This window comes from Pyxicephalus adspersus, chromosome 10, assembly GCF_032062135.1.
Source record: "Pyxicephalus adspersus chromosome 10, UCB_Pads_2.0, whole genome shotgun sequence".
NCBI classification, from domain to species: Eukaryota; Metazoa; Chordata; class Amphibia; order Anura; family Pyxicephalidae; genus Pyxicephalus; species Pyxicephalus adspersus.
The window spans coordinates 57347884-57373238 of NC_092867.1; the positions used below are offsets into that span (position 1 = coordinate 57347884).

Sequence of the window (25355 nt, forward strand, 5' to 3'; positions counted from 1 at the left end):
GTAGTCTTCTTCATGGAAAAATAAGACATCCCCTGAAAATAAGACCTAGGGCATATTTTGGCATTTCAAAAAATATAAGACAGTGCCTTATAATCGGGGAAACAGGGTAGTAGTGGTGGGGAGGGAAATGCAGGAAGGCACAGACGATTGGTTGTCATAGGGGATTCTATGTTCAGGAGGACTGATAGAATAGTTTGTCACCTGGATACCTTCAACCGAATGGTTTTCTGTCTTCCTGGTGCCAGGGTTCGGCATGGAGTGGACAAATTACTGGGAGGGGCTGGGCTTAAGCCAGCTGTCGTGGTCCATGTTGGAACTAATGACAATATAAATGGAAGATGGAGGATCCTTAAAAATAGGTTTACAAAACTAGGTTTAAAGTTGAGGGAAAGGACCTCCAAGGTAATACTCTCTAGAATATTGCCTGGGAGCTTAGACAACTAAACACATGACTTAAGTCCTGGTGTAATAGGGAGGGGTTTGGGTTCATAGAGCACTGGGCTAACTTTTCATTGGGGTACAACCTGTATGCCAGAGATGGTTTGCACCTAAATGAAAAGGTGTCTGCTGTGCTAAGGGAAAGATTTAGGGGAATGGTGGAGGGATATGTAAACTAGGACAGAGGGGGGTGAGACAGGTTAATAAGGTGGCAGAAAGGTTAGTCAGGGGTCAGAAACTAGTGGAGGGTGGATTGGGGATAGTTGGGGGGGGGGATTATGGATAGATATAAGGAGATTCCCATGTTACACACTAACATTGGATTGCACAGTACTAATTGTACTGAAAAACAAAAGGATTTGGCAAATAATGATGGTAAATGCTCACCAACGTTAGAAGTCTGGCAAACAAAAAAGGGGAGTTGGAAGCCTTAATGCAAGGGTAGGAAAACTCCGGCCTTTAGGCCAGATACGGCCTAGTTAGTAGTCCGTACGTTCCGGCCTAATGCCCCGCTGGTCGATCCGGCCTAATCCCGGCTGGCAGGGGTCAACAACCCACGGCTCCGGAGCCGCATGCGAGGGTAAGGGGACATTCCCTTTCCTCCGTATGCATTGCGGAAGAGGGGGTGGCCATTCAGGGGTGTTCCGTCTGCTCCGCATGCATTGTGGAGGAGAGGGATTTCCCTTCAGGGGCATTCCTGGTGGGGGGCGGTAACTGGGGGTAAAGAAAAGGCGGATTTACTAAACCCGCCTTTTCTTTTTGTACACAAAGGTCCAAATTCATAATAGCAATTTCCTTGCCTTAAATGAGTCACAATGGCTCCAAACTGATACAACTGAGAAACAGTTGGGCAAAACATAAGGTTGACAAAGCACCATGACCTGATGGATTACATCCACGTGTCCTCAAAGAGCTGAGCTTGGTTATTTCAAAGCCAAATAGTTTTAACTTTTAGAGACTCTTCAGTCACTGGCATGGTACCGATGGAATGTGGTTCCTATGTTCAAAAAGTGAGCAAAGTCATTACCAGGTAACTACAGACAGGTTAGTTTAACGCCCATAGTTGGAAAGGTCCTAGAAAGTTTGACAAAGTACCACATAAGGGAATTTCCTGCTAGAAAATATTATAATTAATAGTCAGCATGGCTTCAAGAAAGACCAAAGTTGTCAAACAAATTTACTCTCTTTATTTGAGGAAGTAAGTAAACTGGTAGACAGTGGAATAGCAGTTGATATAGTCTACTTGGACTTTCCCCAAGCATTTGACACAGTACCCCACAGACAGTTATTATGCAGGTTAGGGTCAATAGGTTTAGAAAAGTCAATCTGTAAATGGATAGAGAACTGGCTTAAAGATCACATCCAGAGAGTTGTAAATATTGATTCATACTCTGAATGGTCTAAGGTTATTAGTGGTGTACCCCAGGGTTCAGTGTTGGGACCTTTACTGTTTAACATCTTTATAAATGATATAGAGTTTGGGATTATAAGTACTATTTCTGTGTTCGCAGATGACTCCAAAATATGGAATGGAATTATGTCCATACAGGATGTCTATAATCTACAAGCAGACCTGGATGTATTGTTTGATTTGGCAGCCAAGTGGCAAATGACATTTATTATAGATAAATGTAAAGTTATGCACTTGGGAGTTAACAACATGCATGCTTCATACTGTCTAGGGGGAATACATTTGGGGAAGTCAGAAATGGAAAAGGATCTGGGGGTTCTGGTAGATCATAGACTTAATAACAGCATGCAATGCCAAGCTGCAATATATAAAGCTAGTAAAGTACTTTCTTGTAATAAAAGAGGAATAGACTACAGAGATGGAGACATAATCCTGCCCCTGTACAAAGCATTGGTCAGACCACATCTGGAATATGTAGTCCAGTTTTGGGCACCAGTTCACAAAAAGGACATTGTGGAATTTGAGAGAATGCAGAGAAGGACAACTAAACTAATAAAAGGAATGTAGAAACTCAGCTATGAGGAGAGATTAGCTGAACTGAATCTATTCTCCCTTGAGAAGAGACGTTTAAGGGGGGATATGATCACCCTGTATAAATATATAAATGGTCCATATAGAGAACTCTCTTCCCATTTTTTCTCTTCGAGGTCATTACAAAGAACAAGAGGGCACTCTTTGCATCTGGAGGAAAAGAAGTTTAATCTCCGGATAAGGAAGGGATTCTTCACTGTAAGGTCTGTGAAAATGTGGAATCGGCTCCCTCAGGAAGTAGTTTCAGCAACTACTATAGATTGCTTTAGGAAAAAGCTGGATGATTTCTAGAAGCACAAAGTATAACTGGGTATTAAGGATTTAAAGATAACAGAGACTGCTGATCCAGGGAACATCAGATTGTCTCATGGAATCAGGAAGGAATTTTTCTCCCCTGTTTAGGCAAATTGTACCAGGGTTTTGTTTGCCTTCCTCTGGACCAACTATGTCTTTTAGGGTTTTATATCTGGGAAATGTTTATTTCCCTAGTGGTTGAACTTGGTGGACTTATGTCTTTTTTCAACTTAACCCACTATGTAAGTATGTAATTTACATGAATCCCAATGGGGAATCACTCCAAGTAGGTAACTCTAGTAGTAAGCGTAAGGGTTTTCCAGGCAAACCAATCTCTGCATGTAAAAAGAGGAATAGAGAGTTTGAGAATAATAAAAAAAATATAAATAATGGAAAAAGTCCTATTAAGGCACTGAAGAGCATAGTAAATATATGTAGATACATGTTGGTTCTTTAAGAAGGAAAAGTAGTCTTTACCTGATCACTGGAAAGGAGAGGGTATGCCCGTATGAGGAGGATAGAAAGAGAGGGCCGTAGCCGTAAGAATTTAAACACAGGGCCTACATGACAGGGGTGGGAGGCCAAGCCCAGGGGTGTTAGGGGTCAATAAAATGTAGTAAGGGTAGAGGGGGCTGTGCTAGTGTGGAGCATGGGGTAGGAGGGGGTTAGGTATAGGATGAGTTTAAAGGGACTGGACAGAAGTGAGAGGCCCTCTTTTGGAAGAAAAAGTTTTCCACCCACCCCTTTTATAGTTTTAATTATAATTTGAAAGTGTGGTTAATTTTAGCTTTTGGGGTCTTGGAAGGCAAGGATCCAGTGCATTGGTAAAGTGGTAGAATTTGGCAGGGGGGTATCCTCTTTGGTGGGGTCTCCCCCTTTATGGTGAACAGATGATTATGGCTCCTGAGACGGTGCTGGATGGCTAGGGGCCAAGGTGGAGATGTTGGAAGACTTAAAGTCCTGTTGGGTGCAGATTTTGCCTTCTGAGACCTGCAGTCTGGTTGTTTAGGTGTTTAACCGGGAGTACAGAGTTTGATAACATTATTGATATTGTTGTTATGGTTAGGTATTATTAACCACCTTGCAGTTAAGCCCGACCTTCGCTCGGGCAAAAAAAAACTGCAAGGATGGTTAAGCCCGAGATTTTGTACATCCATACTTACCTGGTCCCCCTGTGCTCATCCAGCGTCGTCCTCCGTCGATCATCGTCCGCCGATCTCTCCAGCGTCGGGTGCCTTCGTCGGGTGACAGCGGGACCGGTAAGAAGCCGGCCGGCATCTTACCTGGACCCGCTCATCGTCCCACGTCGTCCTCGCTCCAGCGCCGGATGATCTCTGCAGGGAGAAGCGGAGAAAAAAAAAACCGGACGGCTCCTCCCTGCGTGCGTGATGACGTCGGCGCGTGTGCGGGAAATTCAAACTGAAACTCATTCATTCATTTTGTATTGGATTCAATACAAACTCCTGTATTGAATCCAATACAAAATGATTCAAATAATTACAAAGTATATACCTGGTAAATTCAAACTGTCATTTTGTATTGGATTGGATACAAACTTGCGTATCCAATCCAATACAAAAAATAAAAAAAAAATTAAAAGTAAATAACTTGGAAATTCAAATTTATATTTTGTATTGGATTGGATACAAACTTGCGTATCCAATCCAATACAAAATAATTCAAATAATTACAAAGTATATACCTTGTAAATTCAAACTGTCATTTTGTATTGGATTGGATACAAACTCCAGCATCCAATCCAATACAAGAAAATAAAAAAAAATAAAATAAAAGTAAATAACTTGGAAATTCAAATTCTTATTTTGTATTGGATTGGATACAAACTCCCGTATCCAATCAAATACAAAATAATTCAAAACAAACTCCAATAAATACAGAATCAAAGTTTTAAAAATTGCCACACTAGGGAGGTGTTTTAGAATAATATAGTACTTTACAATATACAGAGTTACTGCTTTTTCAGTATTTATGATTTGTTTACATTGCTGATTTTTGTGTTTTTCCTTTAATTTTATTAAAAGTAATTTTTTTTTTTTTACATGATTGTGTGTTTCAAACATTTTTTATATTCATATTATCTACTAGAACCCCTGTTCGGACATATTTCTGTAAGTTACAGGTCTACAATTTAAAAAAAAATTTCATGAAAAACAGTGGATCACTTTTGGTACAGAAATCTAGACCTCAGTGTAACGCTCAGGTGGTTAAAAGGGAGGAATTAGGTTGTTGGTTAAATAGGTTATATTCAATGTAATATGTTTGTGTTATATTATCCCGGTCAAGTAATAATAATAATATTAATGGAGTGGTATGTTAATGTATGCTTGCATATCAAAAGTGTAAATGTATTTATTTATTTGTCATTTATTTATTATTGGATATTTGTTAATTACTTGAATGGGTAGTTTATTTAATAGTGTTTAAATAAACGGCTGCTTGCCAGCCAATTTACATCCAAGATTGGTGTCTAGGTATTTAATGGTGGGGGAGTGGTTGTTAAGCAGATGGGGGGTGGGGGGGGGGGGGCAGCAGAGGTTCTAATGGTGGTGGTGAAGAATGGACTAAAAAGTCCGAGCTACCCTCGTCAAGAGTTGCAGCCACAGCTCTCATGTAGCAAAGGAGATGTGAGCAGGGGAATCCTAGGGCCCACCTTAAATCCACGAGGGAGGCGGTGTTACGGGGCTCCCATTGCGCATGGGCACATGGAGCTTAGGAAAATGGCATTCGACGGGTGTGTATGAAATGCCCCCGGAGTAACCCATCAGTGTGGAGGATTCCCATCCACCGGATCGGCTACACGGGTCTCCGATGCCAGCCGAGCAGAGATGGCTGGAGGCAGCGGGTGGACATCGATGAGATGTCACACCTATGAGGAACAGGAGAGCTGGAGCGCATAATCGCTCCAGTTCAGCACCAGCTTCATCAGGGCAAATGTCCCGATGTTCCTGTCCCCATAAGCCAATCGGTGGGGAGGCATATGAAGGGAGTAGAGATGGTTAGGGGATGAATGGAGAGGAGGAGCTGGAGAATGAATGGGAATCGTGTTGTGGTGAAGGAGTGTGGGGGTAGCAGCGTGTACCAGTGATATAAATGCAAAGATGTTAAAGACATTGATAAACATATAAAATATAAAATACGTAATAAACCAGTATGGTAGACAAGGTCAAATGCTCAATGTTTGAGCCTCCTAATAGAAATCCAGAGTCCTCTGGCAGTGATACAGTGCAGGCTGGTGTTCCTGTTTTATATCCCCAAGGCACAGCGTCCGTTAAATCATGCTGCAAAGGTAAACTGTAGCACCATCCATTCCATCAAGGAACTTATTAGGTCTTGTCTGCTGCTTATTGGGAGATTTCCCCTAACTTCCTGTCAGGAATGTGGTTAGTGTTTTAAAAGTCCCAGGGGGAACCCAGATTAAAATAGATGTATCACATACCAGAAAAAAAAGTCTCCCGAAGTTTACCTGTATAAAGAACGATTCTTGGAATATTGGCATTAAGAACTTCAATTAAACTATATATATCACCAAAACGTTGCAAGGTGTTAGTATTTATGCAAACAAACATTCCTATAAATGTGCACTGCCAGAGAATCAAAACTTTTGAAATATTCAGTAGGAAGACCTGGGTGCACATGCCCTGAATTTAAGAATCCAGCAAAGCCCCTTCTTCTGGTTCTGTTCCTGTTGCCACCCCAAAGTAACAGAGCAGCTTTAAAATGTTACCATCAAAAATTCACAATTGCAATGCAGAAAAAGAGTTTTTGTTTTATTAATCACAAAAAAGACACCACACAGTATGTTACAAAAGCTCAAGAATTTATTAGAACTTTAAATAATGCATGGAAATTATACACTAAAACTATGGCTAATTGGTTAGCCCCTCTTCTTCCCTCCTTGATCTATAGGGACCAGGTAGGTTTTATACCGGTCACTGAGGCAAGGGACAACACTACTCGGACCATACATCTCATTTCTTATGCCCAAAAACACAAAATCCCAGCATGCCTAATTTCAATTGATGCTAAAAAGGCATTTGACAGGGGTAACTGGCAATTCCTAAAATCCTACTTACACCTACTCATTATCACAAACTGGCTCTATATGCAGACGATGTCCTCCCCGAAAACAGAGGCTGTGAACATCTCGCTGCCAGTTAATCTTGTCTCACAATTATCTCATAATCTCCCCTTTATATGGTGTAGCACCCACATTACTTACGTAGGAGAGTCTATTCACTCGGATCTCACTCGCCTTTATCAGCTAAATTACTTTCCTTTACTCAAGAACATATGTAAAGATATGGATCATTGCTTTGGATCTATATATATATAAATTTGTATGGGGGGGCCACCGACCAAGGATTAAACATATTTCCTTGTGCAGGCGCAAACAGGTGGGGGGCATGGGTCTACCTGACTTTGAATTGTACCATGCTGCTGCCTTGCTTAACCAGGTGGAAGAATGGCATTTCAAGACAAAGGCCCTAATTTATTAAAGCTCTCAATGGCTGGAGAGAATACACTTTGATCAGTGAAGCTGGGTGATCCGGCAAACTGGATGGGATCTGGTCCAGGATTCAAAACATTTGCTAGCACATAGCAAATGATTTTAAGGAATCCATTCCAGGTTTTCTGGATCGCCCAGCTTCACTGATCAAAGTGTATTCTCTCCAGCCTTGGAGAGCTTTAGTAAATCAGGGCCAGAGTGTAAAATATCTACATTATTGGATCAAGATCTCTCTCCACTGGACTTGAGAGCGGTGGCTTGGATACATTTTTCCTCAGATGCCCCGCAACCATCTTTCTCACCTCCTACCACTGCCACTCGGAGAATTTGGTGCTGTACGAGAGATCACCTCTCCCACTCTTTTATCCCTTCTCCTCTCACTCCTGTTTTACAATCCTTCTTTTTCTGTTGGGTTACACCAAACCAGGATAGTGGGATTTACAAGGCATTGTTGGCCCCAAGCAAGGCATTTTATGAACTCAAGTCAAGACACCTTTTTCCCAGCAGACCCAAACCTCACACACTCCCAATTGTGGTTGATGTCCTTGCAGTTGTCGAATTTCTGTAAGTCTCTTTATCTTTCCCTCAATACACATAGGTCACTAACTAAATTTGTGTACCCAAATCTGAACCCCCTGGGCACCTGTTTCCTCTAGGTAATAAAACCCTTATTGGCCACTATGACTATTGACCACTCCTAAACTTGTTCCTACTTGGCATAGGGACCTGGGACATGGGATTGCAAAGTTGGACTGGTTGTCAGTCTTTGAACTCACATCAATTTTCTGTATGTGGGTATACTCAATAGAGAAACTTTAAAATTCTATCTCGTTGGTGTAGAGATCCGGCCTCCCATCATCGTATGTTCTCTTCTGCATCTAGCGCCTGCTGGAGATGCGGGACAGAAGAGGTGGACTACTTACACATATGATGGTCATGTCTGATTCTGCATCCGTTTTGGGAAGGGGTGTTTGATATATATGGTGTCCCCCTTGCCCCCTTCCCGTAAATGTCACTGCTTTCTATAATGACTAACAGCCACTATACATTGCCACCCATTAGCGGCTGCCCGCCACCTTTACCGCTTTAATAGACGCAGACCTCTACTCCTTCCCTGGGTTTGGTTTGACGAGGTCAATGACATTATGAAGATGGAAGAAATCAGAGCATTTGATAATGACTGTATGGATAACTTTGTTGCCCGGGGATGTTGGAGGAACTTTAACTCCTCTTCTGCACTGAAAATTAAACTTGGCCCTGCCCCTCCCTAGTTCATCTTAGATCCAATGTTGAAATTAGGAAAATTTTCCCCCACCCTCCTGTTCCACCCCATTCTTTCATCCCACTCACCCTCTCGTATTTTTTCTCTTTCATAATGATACCCCCAAAAAAAGAATCAGGCTCACACAAGGTATCTGTTTGTTTATTTTCCTTTATTTGTTCATAGATGTACCTATGCTGAAAATGTAACAGATGCTCCACGTGTTATGACAATACTGTTATGTTTCATTCTACATGATATCTTATGTTTTGTTTTTTCATTCCTGACCATTGTCATATGAGCCTTTGTTTGCTGTTTGTTATTTAAATCTTTGTTTCCCATATTTTGTATCATCCCTATATTTAGTACTGTAAATTTTTATATGCAAAAACCTAATAAATATAAATTTACCCATAAATAATGCATGGATCTCAACGCCCATTTTTTCAAACTTGCCTACTCATCTTCTTCTGTCTTTTGAAACCATCACTACTTCCCACCACAACATATCTCCTTTCCTATTGTGTGTTACTTTCCCCACCTTCTAGATTGTAAGCTCTTCAGGGCAGGGTCCTCTCCTTCTGTATCACTGTCTTTATTTATCTGTCATTTGCAACCCCTATTTAATGTACAGCACTGCGAAATTTGTTGGCGCTAAATAAATCCGGTTTATTAATAATAATAATAATAATAATAATAATAATCTACAAATGGTTTATATAAACTTGCCAAAAAAAAACTTTGTACACTACAGTAGTGCCCTCTGCACCTCCTCTGTCTAACACCACCAGTATGTTAAGGGTTGAATGTTCAATATCATTTAGCCCACTTCCTCAGATCCTACAGAATCATGGGAATCACACCAGTCTGTGCTCACTGGGGGAAGGGAACTTGTCTATAAGTGAAGATTATAGAGACAGATTGGGGCATTGGAATCTGGGCAAAGCATTGTGACTAAACATCAGATTCCTTAACAAGCTACTCCTCAAGCATAGGGTCACATCATGGGAGTAAAAGTGCAGAGATGACCATTATTCTTCAGAATTATTTGCTTTATTTTATTACATGCTACTATAAAAAAGGACCCCCTCCTACCCAAAACTAGAACTGGAAATAGAGCTAGGACTGGCAGAATGGTCTCAAATTCAGGACACTACCAAGACCAACTCATAGAATGCCCAGGCCATTGAAAAAACTATTAGATGGTACTTGGCACCTAGCTGTTTAGCTTGCTGTCAAGAGGAACACATTTATCCACCTATGGTGGAGCTTCCTAACTGAACATGATTTCTGTTCTCAGGTCTACTGCATGTTCCATATCCATCACTTACCCAGAACCCCCGGGTACTCCTTATTCTAAGGCTATGTACACACTTGCAATGGCTTACAGCGCCTGTTGTCCATCGTCCGAACGACTGTCCTGGCGGATCCACATACGACGGACGACGAACAATCTTAAAGGAAGTAAAGGGGGAGAGAGGAAGTAAAGGGGGTAGTTCTCCCCCTCTCCTCTCTATAGAGCAGAACATGTACCGTGCAGTCGTTTGTCGTTGGAAAGGATCATGAAAGATCCTGTCCAACGACAATTATTGCACGTGTATATGCAGCCTGACCCATGTACTAAAAAGTGGTTGCTAAAGCTATGGCAAACTAACATTTTTCACTTTTTTAAATTAACCTAGGATTACACTATGCTATGATCAGTTAAAAGATGACTGCAAGACCTAAGGACTCTACGCCAAATTTAAATGGATTTGGGATCCTTGGGTCACTCCCTTCTTACCTACACATTTGATTGATATCTTCTTGAGCCTTAATCATATTTCCATCTTAAGCTTCTATGCAGGTGATGGCACATACACCTAGACCTCGTAAGCCTCCATACTCAGCTGTCACCTCCTGACATGGTAAGCTCTTCTCTCTTGTGGGAATTGAGGTGTGACATTAAGGAGGTTTTTTTGGGAAATTTTTTACCACATTCTGAACAGACATAAGGATAATCTCCTGTGTGAGTCCTGTGATGTTTGACAAGGTCTGACCTTTCAATAAATTGTTTCCCACATTCAGAACACAAATATGGCTTCACCCCTGTGTGAGTCTTTTGATGTGAAAGTAGGTTCCCTTTTTGAGAAAAACATTTACCACATTCCGAACAGGAAAATGGTTTCTCTCCTGAGTGAAGTTTTTGGTGTTTAATAAGTTTGTCTTTTGCTGCAAAACATTTGCCACAAACTGTACACGAATACGGTTTCTCCCCGGTGTGAGCCCTTTCATGAGTGATGAGGGATAACTTTCGGGAGAAACACTTTCCACACTCTACACATGTAAATGGCTTCTCTCCTGTGTGAGTTCTTAAGTGTGTAGCAAGATTTGATCGCTGAGTAAAACATTTGCTGCACTGGGGACAGGAATAGGGTCTCTCTGCTGTGTGAGTTCTCTCATGGCTGAGAAGATTCGACCTTTCGTTGAAGCACTTTCCGCATTCTAAACAAGAAAATGGTTTCTCTCCAGTGTGGATTCGCAGGTGTCTTATAAGCTGAACCTTCCATGAAAAACATTTGCCACATTCAGGACATGAAAACTCCTTTTCTCCTATGTGACCTCGCTGGTGGGCGATGAGCTCTGCTCTCTGATTAAAACCTTCACTGCATTCAGAGCATTGGAAAGTTTCACACTTTTTAGGAATATTAGCTGCATATGAAGATGGAGCAAATGATCGGACTCTACACCGAGACACTGGATGGCGGTTTGGACTAAAGAGGCTTCCCGCTTTACAGTGCAATGTGATGTCATTACTTTCTGCTTCAGAAGGGATGACAGGTTGTTTGTTTGAGTTGCACCTTCTGTATCGTCCATCTAGAAGAATAAGGATATTGAAAACCAAATTCTAAAAAAACTGACAGGCTGGGTTTAAGCTAAAAGTTCTCAGCTGAACCAGCCCTTCTAGAAATAGTACCCTTTTACACTATTAATGGTGGGTATTATTTTCTTATACCCATATCCTAGTTTTTCTCTTCTCATTCAGGATTCCCACCCACCACAGGAGGTCTTCTACATAACACAATACAGTGTGGCCCCATACAGGATTATAGTATTTGCTTCTCCTACTCTCTAGGCCCCTATAGAACTCTAGTTCCCCTTTTCATTAATAAACACCAGGGTTCTCCCCAGGCACTTTTAGCTGGGCGCACCACCCGGCACTTTTCTGCACCCACCCGGCTGTTTTTGAGTGGTCACCAAAGAGTTTGTTCACAATAAAGGGGCTGCCACCCACCTAAAATTTCTTCCCACCCGGCTTGAAAAAATTTCTGGGTTGAGCACTGAACACTGTTTTCCGTAAAATGTTACTTTTTAAAATACTATGGACACATAAAGCTGTGCCTCACATCATAAAAGTCCAGCTGCAGCTACTGCCTTCCTGGAAACTCTGAAGATTGCTTTCCCGTCCAAATCAATTCCTCAAGACTCTTCACCATCTTAGAGGATTCGCAGTTCTTCACCACAATCTCCAAGCTTGTCTCAAAACCACTTAGTGCAACCACCAACACTGACTGCTCTCCTGGAGTTTGACCATTTGGCTTATTTATTAATGGACGATGGGACGCATTACTTTTGTCAAAGCTCCTAACCTTCTCATTTATGTTCTTCCTGTGGATGGATGGATTCTACCATCCACATGTGATGTTACTCCATGTGGGTCATCATGGCAGTAGTAGTGAAAAATAGCCATAATAAAATAGAAGTCATTTTGTCAGACTAGTAATGGAGAAATTCAGAATAAGGATTTTCTGGATTTCATGTTTACTACTTACTTGTACTGATCTCTGGAGGGTTTTCCTCTTCGCCCTCTATGTACATCTCTGCTTCCTCTTTCACTTCCACTTTAATATAAATCAGATTTTCATCCTGAATTTAATAAAGATTACAAAGGGTAAGAAGAATTCTTTACAGAACACCTCAGATGGATTTCAGAATTTGAGATCTTCATAACTTTCTAGCTTTCCTTCAAGGTATTACAAGCTATTCTGCATATCAGAGATGGTCCACAATTCATCAGACCATAAATAAACAAAACTCAATTTCTGGCCAGATAACTGGCAGTGTGTCTTATGATCAGCAGTTAGCTACTGGCAAATAAGAACTTTCACATCTTTTTGGCTTTTGGCTAAAGTTACATTTTCTTGAAAGTCTACCTGAGGTAAGATTACCAGATACATAAACTGATAAAACATTTCCCATCTTTAAAAAGTAGAAGCTAGGACTAATGCTAGTTGGAAATGCAATTCACTTTACACCATTTATCAATTTACCTGAATTTTTAGAAAAAAAAAAAATAATCTACCTGATCATCTTGTTGGGTCTCATGTTCTTCTGGTGTGGAACTGCAGGAATTAGGAGAATGTGGAAACCTCTGTTTATTTCTGCTACTGGGTCCACCTAGTACAATGCAAAAAACAATAAAAGAGTGGAAATAAAGGGAGCAGAATCTTTGAAACCTTTCTCGATTTAGAGTTTACTGCTCACCTGTGCTGATCTCAGCAATTTCCTCCTTTTTAATCCTTACATGTCCTTCTTCCTTCTCCTCAGCTGTGATATCACTGGTGTCTCTGTGGTCTGCGAAATAAGATTAGATGTACCAGAGACCTTAGGGAGTGGAGGGAGACTGGTCACGTCTCATGGCTGGTGACACAATGACATGATGTGAGAAGAGCAGGAGCCTAATAGAGGTTGATGGCTCCTGACCCCCCACTGGGCACATACTGTCCCCCCTTCCATTACTATCTACTGACAGAGGAGGAGGGCGAAGAAGAGAATGTTGTAGTTACTGAACAATGGATTTAGTCCTCACCTGTGCTGATCTCTGGACGGAGGTCCTCATCCTTACATGTATCATCACCCATTGCATACATCATATCTTCATCTTCAACTTTAACAACAATAAGTTCTCTCTAAATACGACAGATAAGTCTGTTCTGTTTTGTTATTTAGCAAATGAATATCTGTTTAAATTTAGACCTTTGGAGTCCTGCCTACCTGGTCCTCCTGAGGGATCTCCTGATCTTCCTGTGAGGATTCCCGGGAATACAGAGGACGGGGACATCTCTCTGTGGAGATCCCTTTACTGGATCCATCTGTAGGAAACACAGACGCTGACTGAATCTCTATGTCTTTTTGTCAAAGGATGTGTGTATCCAGGTGGATCCTCAATACTCTTCTCTGAAAGTCTCCTCTTACCCGGTGATGTGAGGGGTGGCCAGTTCTCCATCATGGCATCCTTCTACAGATACTTGGGTCATTTCATACCTTCCATCTCCTTCAGACAGTTTGTAAGGTTCTCTTTGTTATATTTAAAAATCACATTTTGTCATTCACAGATTTATTTTTTACTGATGTCATACAGTCAGTTGAACGTAAGGAACCTAAAGAACTAACTAACATAGCTAACTGATCATAGATTGTAATATATATTCCTTAAAAATTTTGCAAGATAAGTCTTGCAGCAAAGGTTTTGCTCAACAATTTTGTGGATCACACCATCTAAAAACACATCAGGGGACTTGCAGGAAGATGAGGGTTTGTTGACATAACTCCCCTCCCCCCCATCTAGTCTACATAGAGAGCTAGGACCCCTTCTTTTAAAATAAGAAGACATTATTACCTCACACACTCTCCAGGATCACACCAAATCTGGCATTTTATTGAACTAAAAATATTCCTGCTACCTCCACCTTTGATCTACGACAAAATGGCCACCGTGCCTCTCTTATTGAGGACAAGTTTACGTAAAACCTTTTGCATACATTTATGAATAATTGTTACTCGGCACTGCAGCTGTGATTAGTCAACAACAAATCTGTTATGTGAGCTTTATGCAAGCAAACTGCTGCTGGAACTTTATATACAGGAAATGCAGGAAGAGGGTATCTCTATGGCAACAAGAAGCTGCTGAGCGTCCATGGAACGCACAGACCGGATGTTTGGGAGCCACAAGGCGGAAGTGGGAGAAGCATTCCTACTAGTGGGGGAGAATAAGGATAGGAGTGATTTAATATTAATTAATTTATTATCTGTATTATTGATAATATTATTATTACTGTTATTATTTTTATATTGCTTTTAGAATTACATTACTACTTTGCATTGGTGTTGCAACTGCATTAATATTATTACTATTACATAATAATAGCACCAACATATTACGCAGTGCTGTACAAAATCTATAGTGATGTCACTAGCTGCCCCTCAAAAGAGTTAACAATTTAATGTCCCTACCTTAAATGTCTTTAATACAGTCCAAGGTCAATTTTAGGGAAAAGCCAATGAACCTAACTGCAAGTTTTTAGAATGTAGGAGGAAACCGGATTACACGGAGGAAACCTACGCAAACACGGGGAGAACCTGCAAGCAGGAAATCTATTATTTGGGTTTTTCCTAGTTCACTTTACTACAAAAGACCTTCTCAGTCCCCTCAAACCTTCTCACCGAACATCTGTCTCTAGCCTAGCAATCAACAGGGAAGCACAGTGGGGTCTGTAACAAAAATGCGCAATTTTTCAAACTTGCTTTGCTCGAGTCTCGGAACAACCTCCACTGCTCTTGTATGTAATCGCAACCAAACTCCATCATCAGACCACTCACATCGGTACAGAAGCAAATGTCCTTTTCCAGCTTGTAATAACCTGCAAACATTGTGTGACGATCACGAAAGTGTTAAGTTGTCGTTCCTTTTTGTAGCAATTTCCACTCCTTTAATCTGGAGGCTAACAGTTTAGACTTCTCTTTTGACACAGACAGGTCACTTATTAGATCATCTAAATCTGATTGGCTTATAAAATGTGGCTTACCCTCTTCAAATTGGGGTTCATACCATTCATTCATTCCCTTCTTCCACCCTTCTAGGTGGATCCTCAATGCTCTTCTCTTTCTCTCAAAAAGTCTCTCTTACCTGGTGATGCAAGGGTCAGCCAATTCTCCATCATGAGGTCCTTCTACAGATCCCTGTGTCCTTCTAAATATTCTTTCATATATTGGAGTCCATCCTGATTTGTGTTGTCTGCATTGCAAGCAATGAATACACAAATTAAAAATTAAAAAATGAAAGTTTATCTCCAATGAAATGAAAAAAAAAATCACCATTTATCATCACGATTAAGGAGGTTCTGTTGTAAAATCCATGCTCAATCAATTATATTTCTATACCAATGGTGGCATTAGGAAGCATACACCCTCAGAGCAATCACCCGCATCTAATGTACTACATATCAGCGGACTTGCGGGGGGATGATTTGTTGGGATAGGACCAACCTGGGCTTTCATGGGTCTGCTGGTGGTCTCTCTCGTGGGCCAAGCATTGGTCTTCAGTCTTTGGTTCTTCTTTTTTCCGCCACCTCCTGTTGTGATTGGACAGCGAGGAAGGCAGGGAATAGAAAACGTGAGGACAGCAGCCTGCACATGAGGATGTCGGCAGAGGAACGCTTGTAACTGGTGGAACTGGTTGCCCTCCTTGGCATTGACAGGCAACCCCCTTTCCCAGAAGTAAAATGAAGGAACCTTTGAAATAAATTTCAGGTCTTCAGGGAATGCCTTACAGTGTATTAGCATGGTGGTCAGTGAGAAGACTTCTTCTTTTATTTCTGGCCATTGGGAAGAATGTCACCTTTACAGATAGATACAAATAATCATTGGTGTCACTTAAACTAACCAGAAAGACACAAACTGGTCATTGCTAAAGGAACCCCTAGCAACCTCTGAAAGAACCCTGGTTTAGAAACACCGATATACACCCTTACATATGTCCAGCAAACGTTTACAAAAATCAGAATCCTCTGTTAATAAGTAGACATTATTACTTGCTCCTCTCTGTGTACACACTGCAAACTCCCATTTCAACAATTCAAAAGCTGCTACAGCTGTTTCCTTTTTAGGGCTACAACAAATTGGCGTCCAGCTGGCTTGTGCTGAGACGAAACTTCATAAAAAGTGGAATAAACTGTACTTTCATAGAAATTAGGACATCATGACCTCCTCTTCATTGATCACACACTCCCCAGCCTTGTACATGTAAATAAAATACCATTTACACCTTGATTTGACCCACAACAATATGGCAGTGTCCTCTCCTGCACTTTGGACCGTTTGTTTCCTATCTCAAAGCAGCAAGTTAGAGCAGCCAGTATTGACACCTCACAGATTACATACCCGGAGCCACCACTACAGGGCGGCCATCTACAGAATATAAACTTCCTCAGGAAGACTGTGGCCAATTTGTTGTGGACTGCTTTCATTTGTGAGTGCTGGAATGAGATTCTAGTATCATCAGGTCTTGGTTGTGGAGACACTTGTTATAACGAAGCAGAGTTTTTATGCTTTGTGAAGTTTTGTTGTAGTCTGTGGCAGCTTTGACATTCTTTGAGAGAGTCAGGGGACCCAGTGAGGAGCAGGTAATAATGTTTTATTATGAGGTAAGGGGGTCCCAGCACTGTGGACTGGATGAGCGGCTCGGATACACTCGCCTATACCCACCTACTGTTCAGGTTCTTCGCCAACACTGGCGAGTATAGCTGAAACTACGCAGATACGTCAGTCCTAAACAACAACTTCTGCATCCTGAGAAGACCTCACCTGACTAAACCACACCTGTGTTAATGTGGTCACTCAAAAATGGTCCCCCCATCTTATACATAGAAGGTGGACAACTAGTGACAGGAGTGTCGTTTAACCATGGATTGGAAACTTGCTGTTTGGAAGACATGTAACTTACAACCTGCTCCAAAGGAGCGCCTAAAGCTAGGTACTCGCTTCCAATAATTAGCGTTGGAAATGAACGACCGGCCGAAAATCGTTCGCAAAAATGTAGTTAACGACCCCAACAAACGAAGATTGTCGTTGGAAATGAATGACCGTCACGGCGGATCTGATTGGGCGACGATCGTTCACTATCTATTGTGTTTACAGTCGTTCAGTGATTGTGCATGTTTCTGCAATACACTTTACCCTTTACATGTCACTCCCTGCATCTTTCAAACGATTGTATCTAGCGTGTGGACACTATTGGTGGATTATATTTGAATGATCGTATTGTTACAGCATGTACAGAATTGTGCACAAAACGTTCGTTCAAATATAATCGTGCATAATCGTTGATTGGTCATAATCGTTTGTTTTCTTACGATAATTATTGGAAGTGTGTACCTAGCTTAAGAATATTATTATTATTTATATAGCACCAATGCAGCGCTTTACAAAGTCTATTGTCATTTCACTAACTGCCCCTTAAAGGGGCTCTCAATATAATGCCAAATAACCTAACTGCATGTTTTTGGGATGTGGGAGGAAACCCACGCGAACATAAGACGAATATACAAACTTCTTGCAGATAGTGTCCTGGCCCAAATTCAAACCTGTGAAGGCGAGAGTGCTAGCCACTGTGCTGCCCATGTGTCTGTGGGGGCATTCAGAGAGAAGCTTTAGGTTGATTAGCAAGCAATGGCCTCAGACAAGAAGGAAATGACAAAAATTGAATTAGTTACATGAGAAAATGAAAGCCGAGAAACCCGTTGATCATCATTGGACATGTAGTGCACCCTACAGCTGTCCTGATGTGAGGATTGAGAAGATTTGGATATGGTTTCTTTTATAACTTCACCAGACACTGTACAACCAAGCAAGGGTTTTTGAGGAGTGGTAATTGTCTTGTAGCAAAGACAGCAGTATTAACCCTCCCTTTATGTATGTCAGTGATAATAACAAGTACCTTCTTCAATGGTATTTAGAATTTAATATCAGAACTAATAATGCATCTTATTTGGAGTTCACTGACTTCTACACATGCTCCTGCATGGCTTCCACTTTCCCAGCTGGGATGGAACTAAACTATCACTCATAGTTATAGGTTCAGAAGCCTTTACAAGACTCATCACTCTCTGCATTGGTCTAAGTAGGACCTCATAGGCCTTATGATATAAAATTTGGACAGCCTTGTTCTGTAAATCTTGGCTAAACTTGTTTGTTGGCTTTAGCCATGTAATTTAGATAAAGAAAAACCATGGGTACCCATTAACATCATGAAGGCTGTTTATATTTTTGTATGGAAAAATAAAAAAAGAAGGTAAATGCCTACCCGGAAATGGTACCTTCTTTCTCCAAAGTGCTGACTGGCTGGCCACTGTTGTTAGTTACTATAATACTGAATGATAGGTCTCAAACCCAACCCCTCGTAGCGTAGCACAGCCTGATCTATTTTTCCTAGAATGACCATACTGACTATCTCAATATGCTAACGCACCCTGATCCAACCACAGTTTTCCATTTCCATGCTATGTGATTGGAAATATAATTTACTGGCACTAACCTAATACTCCCCTAGCTGCTCTCTTCGCTCCTCCATTAATTTCCTCACTCATAAACTCGTCACACGCAGGGCTCCAAGACTTTTCTGAAGCTACCCCAACTTTCTGGAATGGTCTTCCTCTATTGTACCTTGTACATGGAAAAAAATAGAACATGATTGTGGCTGAACATAGAGCACAAGGCATTTGTAGGCCATATCTGGAAGATAGCACCAAAGCCCATGTTGCACTGGGGGGTTTAAGGACAGATGTAAGGAAAACCCAAACCAACATACAAGGGGTCAATAAGTGTTGCCCAAAAGGATCATTGGTGTTCATTTTTGATGACAATAGAATTGACCATGCACTGTACAGTAGCTTGTACTGTTCTTTGGAGCATGGAGGTGCCCCCTGAACCAGCACAGATTCAAAGTGACGTGGTGGGGCTTTTGTTCAAATACCAACTCTTCAGCCAAGCCAATCAATTATTTCAGGCAACAACAATCTAGGGGTTGTATTGCACTTAAAAATATAACCCAGCTAACCCGGTAAAATCCACAAAAGAAACAAATAAATGGTTACTTGGACATAGACAGAGAAAACTAAAAGTGAACTTTTGCTTTACCTCTGCAGCACAAAACATCAGGTTTATTTAGCATCTCTCGCGTCAACAGCACATGCCTTCCCTTCGCTTACACACCCTTGTGTTCAGATACTTAGCAAGAAGAGAAATATAAGGCACTTTGAGGTATGGGGTATCATGTGACTAACAATGTGCTTGGTGATTGGCCTGCCATTGTCACATGGTGGCTGGTGTCCACTGCCCTGTGTAATCTCTACTTGCTTAAGAGTTTAAAAAGTGTCTTTTCTCCTTCAGCACCAATTCCTAAAATCACATACAGGTAAGAATAACTTTCTGGTATGGAAGGCAATCAAGAGACACTGTTACTTTGACCAGAATTGGTTTTCAGCCATTGTATTACCGTGTTTCCCCGAAAATAAGACCTACCCCGAAAATAAGACCTACCACTTTTCCCCCCAACCTGCCCTAATATAAGACCTACCCCGAAAATAAGACCTAGTAGAAAAAGAAAAAAAAAAATACTCACCGAGCGGGAGACAGCGGGCGTACACACTCCGGAGCCGCACAAGCCGATGCTTGCCTTGTAGTTCCGGCTCTTTTCACAGGCGGAGTGATATTACATGCACTTCGCCTGTCAGAAGCCAGGAACTCGGCTCGCGTCTTCTGATAAGGTAAGTTTTTTTTTTTAATTTTAACCAGCACAATTACGGTATAAAAATAAAAAAATAAAAATGTGAGCAATCATTGCCCCAGCCACATTTTGTGCTGATTTTAGGTTTGTAAGGACAAGCTGGCTGATTTAATACAGTAACAGTGCAAGAAGAGAAATGCTGAATTTAGTAATACCGGTAGCAATGAATCAATGAAGAGTTTAATTTACAATTGGGTCACCATATAAAACTCTCAAATGTACATTGTTCTACATGAATATGGTAAGTGTTTTTTTTCATTAAAAAAAGTATATAAGACCTAACCTGAAAATAAGACCTAGTGTGTTTTTAGAAGCCCAAAAAAAATTAAGATAGTGTCTTATTTTCGGGGAAACACGGTATAACACGAAAACAGAAATCCGCTTCTGATACAAACCGTGAACCAGAAACTGAAAATGAACCCCAATTTTTCTTTGACTATGAAACCCAAAGTCTATTCAAACAATGCCAAATAGAAAATAACAACTAGAGTATAACACCATAACTCTATTTTTCTGATGAGAATGTCTGGCAGAATGTTTTTGCAAATAGGCAATCATCTGCCTTAGGTCTTTGTGTAATGTAATGCAAGAAAAATGAATGTTCCTTTTTACCTTTTGTTTCCTTCATTCAGCAGTTTGCTTACATGGCGTTGATGTCTGATGTTTAAGAAACTTTGATTTGCTGCAAAAACCTTCCCCACATACAGAACAAGTATAAGGCTGAAAACCGCCATGCATTTTTTGATGTGTGTTAAGTTTGAATTTTTTAGTAAAACCTTTCCCACATTCCGAACATGAATATGGTTTTTCCCCAGTGTGAGTCCTTTGGTGTGCAATGAGGGGTGTTTTCTGAGCAAAACATTTCCCGCATTCTGGACATGAATATGGCTTCTCCCCTGTATGAGTCCTCTGATGTGCAATGAGATGAGCTTTCCTAGGAAAACATTTCCCGCATTCTGGGCAGGGATACGGCTTCTCTCCAGAATGAATCCTCTGATGTCTAGTAAGAGTAGAATTTGAAGAGAAGCATTTGCCACATTCAGAACAGTAATATGGCTTCTCCCCTGTATGTGTTCTCTGATGTGAAGTCAGATTTCCTATCTGGGTAAAACGCCTGCCACATTCAGAACACGAGTATGGCTTCTCCCCCGTATGAATTCTTTGATGGGAAGTGAGGTTTGCCACCTGAGAAAAACGCTTTCCGCAAACAGGACATGGATATGGTTTCTCAGCTGTGTGAATTCGTCGGTGGGTGGAAAGAACCGACCTCTGTTTGAAACTCTTTCCACATTCAGAACATGAATATGGCTTCTCTCCTTGAGTTTTTTCGTGATTTAAAAATTGTGATTTCTGGGAAAAGCAGCTTTCACATACAGAACTTGAATATGGCTTCTCCCCTGTGTTAGATCCTAGGTGAGAAGAGAGACCCTCTCTCTGTGTAAAATGTTCACCACAATTAGAACATACAAAGTTTATACTTCCCTTAGCATCTGTGTCATAGGTGATGGTAGGGGAAGTATGAAGAAAAATCCCATCATGTGTAGTAGGAACAAATGATGTACCGATGCTGGGATGTAAAACTGGTAATGAATCAAAAGTAATTTTATCATTTTTTCCTTCACAATTTGTGTTATTCTCCTGTTGTTTATCTGGAAGAAAGAAGAAATTTAAGATGATAGGAAGACCAGTAAGCATTTATAAAAGCAAAATAAAAGCACACAGCTGATTTCCTGTAAAATTGGAACCCCTGATAATGGGCACAGCATTTGTATAAGAAAGTCAGCACCGCAACCACAAGTGATAAAAGTTTTACTTCCCAGCATCTACCAACAGATGGAGTATCGGGAATGGGTGGAAAGACCTCTATATATATTAAATATTTTTTACAGCATTAGGCATAGTCTACACCAGGGGCAGGCAAACTCCGGCCTTTAGGCCAGATACGGCCCGGCCAGTAGTCCGTTCCGGCCTAACGCCCCCTGGTCGATCTAGCCTAATCCCAGTTTTTCCAAGCATTTAACCTGATGCTTTAAAAGCCCATGTTTGAAATTTCCATGCATTCTATTCTAATGGGCTAATCCACACCAAGATGTTTCCTTGAGGCATGTTTTTGAGCGGTATAGAGAATGTTCCTTGCAACGTTTTAAAAATTAAAAAGCGGAGTAAATGCGGGAAAACCCTTGAAAACGCTCCCATTGATGCGTTTTTAGTCTTTTTTTTGAAAGCTTCTATTGAAAACAATGGGGGCTTTTTTAAGCATTTTCAGGACTTTGGAATCTGGAAGCTCCTTTAATAAGGAGACTCCCAGATCTCCACCACCCCAATCTGGGCAATGTGTACAGGGGTACATAAAACCCCTTACTCATTCCCTGAAAGGGTTAAACATATGTGTAAAAAATAAGAAAAGTTTTGAATGTTAAAGTATTTTATTGAATGTGTGTTCTTTGTCTAACTTAAACCTATTTGTTACAGGTTATCCCACAATGACAGGATGATTCCCACAGCTGCATTCATGACATGAGCACAGTCATGGGACGCCTGACAGTGTGGGATCCCCGGGCACTAGAGGGCAAATAAAGAAACGTCTCCCCAATCACCTCTAGTGCTCCGTAATTGGCTGAGGAAAGGGAAATCCTGATGACAGGTCAAGCATCATCAGGATTCCTCTTTTCTCAGCCAATCACGGACCGGAGCAATCAGTGGAGATCTGCTATGCTGACAGCTCCCCTCTCCTGATTTCTCCCGCAGCCCTAGCGGAACTGTAGTATGTGTTCTTGAATACAGAACCCATGTCACAGCTCCTCTAGGGCTGCAGCTGCAATCAGGGAAGCTGAGCTATCAGCATAGCAGAGCTCCTCTCTGTAATTGGCTGAGGAAAGGGAAATCCTGATAATGCTTGACCTGTCATCAGGATTTCCCTTCCCCCAGCCAATCACAGAGCACTAGAGGTGAATGGGGAGACTTGTCCTCATTCGCTCTCTAGTGCCTGGGGATCCACCTTGTCAGGAGTCCCATGGCTGTGCTCATGTTATGAATGCAGCTGTGGGAATCATCCTGTCATTGTGGGATAACCTGTAAAAGAACACACATTTAATAAAATACTTTAACATTAAAGCCTGTTTTATTTTTTACACATTTTTTAAACCTTTCAGAGAATGAGTAAGGGGTTATATGTACCCCTGAACTCATTCACTGAAACGGGTTAAAAGTAAAACTTTTATAAACACTTATTTTTTTTAACACAAGGTTTAAAACGGTTGTAAAAAGGCATAAAAACACATTAAAACGTGGTAGGAACATTTACATGCGTTTTAAAAAATGTCCGTCTAGACCCAGCCCTAATATTAAGTAAAACCTGATTGAGGAGAATCTTTAATTATTTCTGTAATGAGTATTTATCACTCACCTATGATGTTCTTTACAAGAGCTTCCTCTTCATTAATCCTCACATGTCCTCCTTCCTCCTCCTGAGCATTGACATCTTTAGGAGTGTCTCTGGTGTTCCCGGGGTCTGTGAATAAAGATGAGGGTGAAGCCCCCTGCACTGAGATGTATGAGAGACCCCAGGGAGTGTGTGTGTGGGGGGAGACTGGTCACGTCTCCTGGCTGGTGACACACGTGATATGAGAAGAATATGTGAGCCAGAGTCCAATAGTAACTGATGGCTCCTGACCCCCCCATGGACACATACTGCCCCCCCCCCAATACTGTTTACTGACAGAGGAGTGGGAGAAGAAGAGATTGTTGTAGAGCCTAAACAAGGAGAATCTGGGACACTATTCTGGATCTGATGTTTATTCCTCACCTGTGCTGATCTCTGGATAGATTTCCTCCTCTTTAATCCTCAAATGTCCTTCTTCTTCCTTCTGAGCATTGATGTCTCTGTGAGTGTTTCTGGTGTCTCTGGGGTCTGTAAATAAAGGAGAGAATGAAGCCCCCTGTACTGAGATGTATGAGAGACCCCAGACTGGTCAAATCTCCTGGCTGGTGACACACAATGACATGACGTAAGGAAGGAGAGCCTGAGTCTAATAGATGCTGATGGCTCCTGACGCCCCCCTCACTGGACACATACTGCCCCCCCTCCGAAAAAGAGAAAAAGAGACTGTTGTTGTGACTGAACAAGGAGACTCTGGATTTAGTGTTTATTCCTCACCTGTGCTGATCTCTGGAGGAATTTCCTCCTCTTTAATCCTCACATGTCCTTCTTCCTCCACCTGAGCGTTGATGTCTCCCTGAGTGTCCCAGGTGTCTCCGGGGTCTGTGAATAAAGATGAGAGTGAAGCCCCCTGCACTGAGATGTAAGAGGGACCCCAAAGAGAGGGGAGCCGGAGTCCAATAGAGACTGATTGGCTTTTGACTCCCCCACTGAGTACATACTGTCCCCCCATACCTATCTACTGAGGGGGTGAAAGGAGAGATTGTTGTAGTGACGGTACAAGGAGAATCTGGGGCTGTTTTCAGGATTTGATTTTTATTTCTCACCTGTGCTAATCTCTGAGGAGAGTTCCTCTTTACATAGGTCATCACCCATCATATATGGATCATCTCCATTTTTCCATCTCCATGGCTCATGAATCCACAGTGACCCCTCTTCTGTTTCCATTTTAACTTTCACTTTGATCAGATTTTCACTCTGACAAATTAAAAAATACACCAGCTGTATTCACTTGGATCAGTTAAGATCCTTCAAAAATATATGAATTTAGACATTCAGTTCTACTTACCTGATCATCCTGAGAGATCTCCTGGGGTTCCTGTATGGAATCCCGGGAATACGGATGATGGGGACATCTCTCCGGGGTATTTCTGGATCCATCTGTTGAGAACACACACACCTCGACTAAATAAATTGTTTCTATGTCTTTATATCAGGATGTGTGTATCTATGTGGATCGTCATTGCTCAAGTGTGAAACTCTACTCTTACCTGGAGATGTGATAGATGGACAGTTCTCCATCATGGAGTCCTCATACAGATCCTGGTGTGCTTCTAAATTGTTTTTTTCCTCTGGAGGGAATGACACCATGACATCCTGACACCTTATAGGAACCTGACACACACAATGATACAGTCACCATCCAGACACATCCCTTATTAATCTCCCAGAATTCCCGACACCGCTCACCTCTCCTGTCAGCAGCTCAATGATCTCGCTGGTGATTTCTTCAACCTTCTTTTTATTTTGCAGAGAATGAGATGGAGGCTCTATAACTTGACTTTTGGTCTT

At 41.4% G+C, this 25355-nt stretch overlaps 2 protein-coding genes across 5 annotated transcripts in view; both read right to left on the bottom strand.

Moving 5' to 3' along the window:
• The window catches only part of LOC140338897 (uncharacterized), a 40669-nt gene extending 15320 nt beyond the window's left edge, over positions 1–25349 (bottom strand). Inside the window, exons 1-8 of the mRNA XM_072423214.1 lie at positions 25254–25349; positions 25055–25178; positions 24853–24944; positions 24611–24761; positions 24282–24386; positions 23931–24035; positions 23532–23636; positions 20753–21774 (exon numbers count right to left, since the gene is read on the bottom strand). Coding sequence (XP_072279315.1) covers positions 20753–21774; positions 23532–23636; positions 23931–24035; positions 24282–24386; positions 24611–24761; positions 24853–24944; positions 25055–25154 — 1680 coding nt within the window. The 5' untranslated portion in view covers positions 25155–25178; positions 25254–25349. The remainder of the gene's footprint in view (positions 1–20752; positions 21775–23531; positions 23637–23930; positions 24036–24281; positions 24387–24610; positions 24762–24852; positions 24945–25054; positions 25179–25253) is intronic.
• On the bottom strand, positions 8677–20738 carry LOC140339036 (uncharacterized). 4 transcript variants are annotated; one of them, XM_072423548.1, is made up of 8 exons: positions 15470–20738; positions 13759–13858; positions 13558–13655; positions 13373–13472; positions 13048–13137; positions 12866–12960; positions 12336–12429; positions 8677–11379 (listed from the first exon to the last, which is right to left on the bottom strand). In XM_072423548.1, exons 2-8 carry the CDS (start codon positions 13790–13792, stop codon positions 10409–10411), a joined length of 1482 nt encoding a protein of 493 aa, XP_072279649.1. In that variant the 5' UTR covers positions 13793–13858; positions 15470–20738; the 3' UTR covers positions 8677–10408. The 4 variants fall into 4 exon arrangements, with proteins under 4 accessions (XP_072279649.1, XP_072279648.1, XP_072279650.1 ...); XM_072423547.1 differs by lacking the exon at positions 15470–20738 and adding an exon at positions 14183–15463 and having other exon boundaries at positions 13759–13860; XM_072423549.1 differs by lacking the exon at positions 15470–20738 and having other exon boundaries at positions 13373–13450; positions 13759–15463.
• Positions 25350–25355: the final 6 nt, after the last annotated feature.